The sequence below is a fragment of the Octodon degus genome, unplaced genomic scaffold (assembly GCF_000260255.1).
Source record: "Octodon degus isolate 3935 unplaced genomic scaffold, OctDeg1.0 scaffold00105, whole genome shotgun sequence".
Classification (NCBI taxonomy): Eukaryota; Metazoa; Chordata; class Mammalia; order Rodentia; family Octodontidae; genus Octodon; species Octodon degus.
This window is the reverse complement of record NW_004524681.1, coordinates 1770248-1776908: the sequence shown is the minus strand read 5'-3', so window position 1 is coordinate 1776908 and position 6661 is coordinate 1770248. Positions and strand designations below refer to the sequence as shown.

Below are 6661 nucleotides of genomic sequence, written 5' to 3'. Positions count from 1 at the left end.
GGCTGGCATGTGGTGCTGGGGGATTGAACTGCGGTCCCTGATGCCTTGCCAAGCTTGTTCCAAGTAGGTGCCTTAGACCACTGAGCCATCTCTCCAGCCCGGTCCTGGGATTCTTTCAAGTTTCATTTGCCAATGAATACTTACCTGAGGCTGGCCATGAACCAGCGCTCCGGCACTGACGGTGGCAGAGCGGCAGAGGCGTCTCCCCAGGCACATGGGTGCTCTCTGAGCCCTTATCTGCAACACTGAGTCTGCCCCTCTGGACCAGGCCCAAGTCTCAGCGTCCAGCAGACCCACACACACGCCTATGCCCTTGCCACTGTGGGGCCGGGCTGCAGTTTCAGAGGCTGGATGCCTCTGGACTTGGGGTGCTAGTCTCTCCGCTGGGGCCCCACCGTGCCTTCCTATCCATACAGCTGTGCCTGGGCTTGAGGGAGGGCACTGACCCTTCCACACATGACAGCACAGGGCTGGTGGCCCGAGCAGAGTTGCAGAGCCCTGTGAAAAGAGGTTGTGGTGCGGGTTTGTGAGACACCAAAGGGGCTGTGCTGCCCCCACCCACGTTGGGGGCACAGGGGCCGATGCTACCCACACCGGCACTGCCAGGAACATTCCCAAACTTTCACCAGGCACACTTTTGGCACAAATGAAAATACCTTATTTGGCTTCAAACTTCTCCCCTGGCTGTTTCTGGGACCTCCCCACAACTTGCATCCCCCAACTGCTGCCACTTTCACCCGGAGGTTGTCCTAGTGTTATAAGATTTGATAGGTGTTTCATGCCCTTGTACTCCTCCTGCAGAGGCACACAGCAGCAGTGTGCGAGAGAAAGGGAGCCAACCAAGGAAACCAAGGGAGGCCTCAGTCCAGAACTCAGCAGAGCCAGGAGGGGACAGCTGCAAGCACAGCCCGGAGGCAGAGCCCCAGGGAAAAGCACCTCACCACAGCCCTTGGCCCCAGGAGCTGCCCAGGCCTGTGTACACAGGAGCCCCAGGAGGCAGGACAGGTGTCAGGGGCCTACTTCTGGCAGGGAGCGGGGACCTGGGCCCCACAGCTACCCCATGGCACCCCGCACTCCTAGGGGCCACAGACACGGGCGTGTCATCCCGCCCTCTCCACACCTCTCCTCACGTCAGTGCGGTGAACAGCGACACTCGCCTTACATTCCGCAGCCCGTGCTGTTCTCCGCTGGCACTGTATTTCCTCCCTAAGTGCTAGGAAAGTCTGAACAGCTTCCCATTCCCAGACTTTTCCACAGGGAAGAGAGAAAAAGGTCACTGTAAACAACTCAAATCCAGCATGGTAAACAAAAAGTAGGCTGCTCCACTTTAACCAAAATTAAAAGGAACCCACAACAAAGCTGGTGTTAGACACAAACCAGCAAGGAGCTACATGAACTTGCCCAGAGGCGGCCTCAGCTACCAACACAGGGTGCCACCACACCACCATGGAGAGCCAGGAAAGGGGCCTTGGAAGCAACCACTGTCACACCACAGGACATCCGTGATGAGCTATACAGCAGCAACGACCTGCCATCCAGGCCAAGCTGTGTCAGCACCTACAAAGCAGCAAATGCAAGGCAAACGGCGTCACTCAGAAGCAACATGAGTGAGTGGTACCAAACATGTCCACATCGGACGTGGTCATCCTAACACAACCCGTGCCACAGGAAGCAACTTATACAGCCCACTATGGGGAGTCCTGGAGCACCCAGAATGGCCATACAATGACCGTCCTCTCGCCAGTCCTCGCTTCCCCTTGGTATCCTGCTGTGTCACGGCGAGGCTGAACCCTACAACTGCAGTCTCCCCTCTGACTCTTGGTGGCACTGGGTGAATGCAGGCTAATCCCTGTGTCACTGTGGGGCTGCTCCTCCCCAATTCGGAGGTGAAGGTGCCAATATGCATCAGCTTTTGTGGGCAGCAACTATGTCCTCTCTCCTAGATAGCCACAGCCCCCAGGACCCCAAGGAAAGAGCTACTAACGGCTCCACGCCTGGGTGCTGGGACCAAATCCCCCATGACTGCCCTTTCCCCTCAGCCCTTCCCAGGCCCTTGCAAAACCTCCCCTCAGTAAAGGCTCAGCTGGAGACATCTTGGAGCAGGATTCCATGGCCCGCCAGGAGGAACACGGCTGAAAGACAACGTTGGCAACAACGCACCAGCATGGGGATGAGCACAACAGAGAGGAGATCACAATACATGCACCGCTGACGTTCCGGTGGTGGAAGGGCTGTGTTTTTCTTCATGTTTCCTTAGTTCTCCAATGTTCTGTAACATTAGGTTATGTATTTGGGGGCTATAAAAAGAATCCATAGAAATAAAACAGAACAGGAATAAATATGGCCTTCAGAGTCACCTGCACTTGCCACCCTCCCTCCAACTCCCACATCACTACAACCACGACGAGAGCCTTGGGTGTCCTCAGGGCCCTGCCGTCTTGCCTGGTTCTGTGATCTGCAGCAGCAGCGGTGAACCTAAGGCACGGCCTAGGGGCCACTGTGGGCGGTGGGCGGGTGGGCAGCCCTCTCCATCCGCACAAGAACCAAGCTGCCCCAGCGCCAGCCCAGCTCTTGTTCCTGCACCACAACCTCAGGGTCAGTCTTCATCACACTGCCGGCACTGTGTGGGAAGTCCGTGGCTGGGGGCAGCCTGGGCGCTAGGCCCAGAAGGCTGCAGATCGCTGCCCTGCAGGAATACGTCTGGCATCACGCATTCCCAGCTTTCACGGCAGCCACCCACATTTGGGAGTTGGCGTGTTTCACAAGCAGACATCAACACCCCGCTGTGTGCATGGACAGTGACCCACAGTTTCTGAGAGCACGGCTCTGGGCCTAGACCCTGCTCTCAGCCTTAGGGCTCTGGCTGCTGCGGTCCTCCCCAGAAAGAGGAGCAGGCCTGTTCCACAGACACACTCTACACAGAGGAGCCTGGGCTCATGCCAGGCCCCAGGGCAACCTCAAGCTCCAGCGCCGGCTTCATCCACTGTATGCAGCTGCCAGCCAGAACCCCAAACTGTCTGCCTTTGCTAAGGCCAGGTATACTGTACAGTCTCCCACATGTCCCTCTCAGAGACGCTGTGCCTCTTGAAGACAACAGTGGCCACCGCCTTGCCTGCCTGGCCTGGGAAGACAGACACGAAGGCCATCAGAGCTGCAAGCTGAGGTGCCGACACGAGACCTGGAGAACTCAGGCACACTGACCGTCATGAACACCTCACAGCCAAGGCAAAGCACAGAACAATTATTTTAGTTGAGTGTGGCTCTAAACTCTGACAGTAGAAACTACGTGGTATGGTGATAGTGTCCAATATCAAACCACACAGACTGATCAATAGCTCACAAGGTTCCCAGGGAAATGGCCGTGTGGCAAAGCCGACTCTCACTCCCGAGTTGCCACCCCCAGTTTGCTTTGGTCTCATTTTCTGAAATGTGTCACTGTTAATCTTTACTCACACAGTGAAACTTTTCCAGAGTCCTTTCAAGCACAACCAGAAGTTCTAAGGAGCCACTCTGCTTTCAGTTTCCCTGACTCAACTTTCCAGAGTTTTATAATTAATTATATTCCATTATTACTGATCACCAATTAGCTCACAATGTTGCTGAGATGGTGAGTATGATAAAGAAGGTGGAATGCAATGATAATTTGAGACCGGAAAGACACTAAATTTCTCTCATTAATAATTAAAGTAGACAACTTCTGTTTTTATTTATACTTTCAGAAATGTCCGGTCCGTTCCTATGCACTGCCCCGCCAGCCCATCAGCAGGGCAGGATCCGAGCCGGCCCTGCTCTCCTCTGCGCGTGAGCGCAGCACCCCCAGGGCTGGGCCCAGGGCTGCCAGGCCTCAGGCCCCTCTGCTGGCCAAATGCTTGTCCATCACCAGTACAGAAAGGACAGAATCCAGAGAAATTCTGGCTCACCTGTTTCAATTTCCCAGATGTAGGCAGAGTCATCAGCACACCCAACAATCAGAAAGTTCTCCACCGGGTGCCACTTGATGGTAGTCACAGGGAAAAGGTGCTTCCGGGCCCGCAGGAGGGGCCTCTTCTGCTCCAGGTGCAGGAGGGCCACCGAGTGGTCGCTGCACACGCAGCACACCATCTGGTCATCCTTCAGCTGGGAGACAGGAACACTGGCATAAGTAAGTAGCTGAGTGCTTTCTCTGGGACTGAATCAGATGCCTTCCCTCTGCAACATACAGCACTTTCTTACAGCCCTGTGTACCAAAGTGCACTTCTGCTTTCAGCAGTGTGGCTGCCCATAGCCCTCTATAGAGGAGCTTCAGGTGTGGGGCAGAGCTCAAACTCAACCATTCCACAGGAAAGTCACAAGGGGCAAGGAAAGGAGCCAGGCCTCTTCGAAAGCTGAGGGAAGGACATGAGCACCACCCAGCAAACTCAGGCAGCCAGGAGGCAGACACTGGAAACAGCACAGAATAAAATAAATCCCAGGACAAATTTGCAGCCACAAGATGAAGCTATTTGTAGACACAAACTGAGGCCCAAGGGTATCAGAGCTGAGAGTTTCCACTTAAAGCCTCAGGATGTGATTTGGTACAGTTCCCAGAACTGTGTGATTCTAATCCAAAAAGGAAGCTCGGTATAGATGCAATCTAAAAAAGGTGAGCATTAGATAACACCATCTGAAGACAGTCTCAAAGACACAGGGCCAAAAGTATTGTCAGAGGACCCCATTATTTAAGACACTGTGAAAAGTCAGCTTGTGTGCACCCTGACCACAGGTTAGGGTATGGCCAGGATATGGCCACACACGTGGAGGTTAGAGACACCCCCAGAGGCTGCCACATGGAAAGCACTGCTGGGCTTTTCTGAGCCTCTCCTGGGGCCCACGTTAGCCTCCATGGGGCTCTGAGAAACATGTTTTCTTTCTCCTTTCTTTTCAAAAGACTACAGAAACCCTGAGATGACATACTTAAATATGGTGAGGGGAATACGCACGTGGCCTGGACTTGCAAAGCAGACCCAAAGCCACTTCTCCCAGTCACCCCAGGCTTTTGGAGAACCAGCCATCCCACACCTCCAGGAACGTGTACGCACACACGCATGCACACTCTGCCCGAGCAAGCCGCTCCAGGCAGCTGGAAGAGACTCTTAGAATGAAGCGAGAGAAGGGAGGGATCGCAGAGGAGCATCCTCTTGCGGCAGCGGGCCCTCAGCTTCTGGGCTCTTCTCCAAGTGCTCTGTTGTCCCCAGTGTCACCGGCACTGCTGCGCTACCTTGCCAGTAATAGCCCTGTGTGGGAGCTGGTGTGGATGAACCTCACCCAGTGTTAAATCATCTGTGACTTCAGGGACTAAGGGGGCAGAAGGGACATGTGATGGACACCTGCCCTGCAGCTGAAGGGAAAACGACGACTAGAGCGACAGAGGGAGAAGGTGGCGGCCCTCCAGAAGCAGAGCTGCGGTGAGGTATCCACGGCACCGAGGGGACGCTCTGCTTGGCGCACTCACGTCAGTCTCAGGGGTTTTGTTTAATCATATGTGTTGCTAAAATATCGCATCCCATGTCTTAAATTGTCTCCACGTTTAACTTAGAGCTGATTTTTCATAATAATGTGGATAAATAACATTACAAACCAATCAACTATTCTATAAAATCATTTGAATGACTCTGTGCTTATCTTACATAGGAAATGTAAAAGTTGACTGCTCATACTGAACAAAGGCTTCAGTTTACTACAGGCAGAATTCAAGTTGACATTTCATGAGAAAATTACACCCAGACTAATTTCATTTTATCTAACACGAAGTAGGTAACCACAAATTTGTTGATGCTCAATAAATATTTAAAGAAATAAGCAAGTAAAAATTCATGGAAAAACAATGTAACTGTTTATCAGTACTATAAAATTTTTGAAGGCACAAATTAATTTCTAATTACTAGATTCTTACATTGTTTGACTTGTTTTTGCATTATCTATTTTATTTCTAAGACATTACTACAGAAAATTAGAAGAAAAAAGTGCAAATACTTGGAAAGATTATCTACTGTAAAGTTGTTAGGGATTAACCATTTTCTTTAGAACCAAGTTATTTGTGTAAGTAAGAATAAAGTTAACCTGGGCTGGCCAAATAGCTCAGCGGATTAAAGCACCTGCTTAGGCAGACGCAGCAGCGGGGGTTCAATCCAGGGTGCGCTGAAAGGGCAACTGAGACTTGGTGTGTTGGCACACACCTGTAATCACAGCTCTTGGGAGGCTGAAGACAAGTGAATCACTACGAGTTTAATCTACGTAATGAGATCCTGCAGACCCTGTACTTAAAAAAATAATAGTAATACTAAAGTTAACCTAAAAGGTTAGAAATGAAGGTGAAAAGAGTCATTAGTTACAGAACGGATACGTGGAACTTTGTTTCCACTGAGAATATGGCCATTTTTCCTGTGTTTGAAAATACCATGCAATGTTACACAGCTCTCAAATTATGTTTTTTTTTTTTTCTATGTTTTTTTTTTTTTCTTTTTAACTTACATGCCCTGAGTTTCTTGAATTTTCTTTTGGATCTTCATTACTATAACAGTAATTTTAATTTTTAGAACTTCACCTAATTATTCCTTTTAAAAATAGCTTGAATTTTCCTAACAATGCAACATCTGTTGAATCTTAGAAAAGAATAAGGTTTTTACTTTCCTCTGCTATGACA

The 6661-nt window shown here is 50.8% G+C and overlaps 1 protein-coding gene across 5 annotated transcripts in view; it reads right to left on the bottom strand.

The window, feature by feature from the left end:
- Wdr72 (WD repeat domain 72) overlaps positions 1-6661 on the bottom strand; it is a 188367-nt gene that overhangs the window by 136091 nt on the left and 45615 nt on the right. For all 5 annotated transcript variants that reach the window (XM_023724077.1, XM_004639044.2, XM_023724078.1 and 2 more), the window contains exon 13: positions 3921-4116. In XM_023724077.1, coding sequence (XP_023579845.1) covers positions 3921-4116 — 196 coding nt within the window. The remainder of the gene's footprint in view (positions 1-3920; positions 4117-6661) is intronic.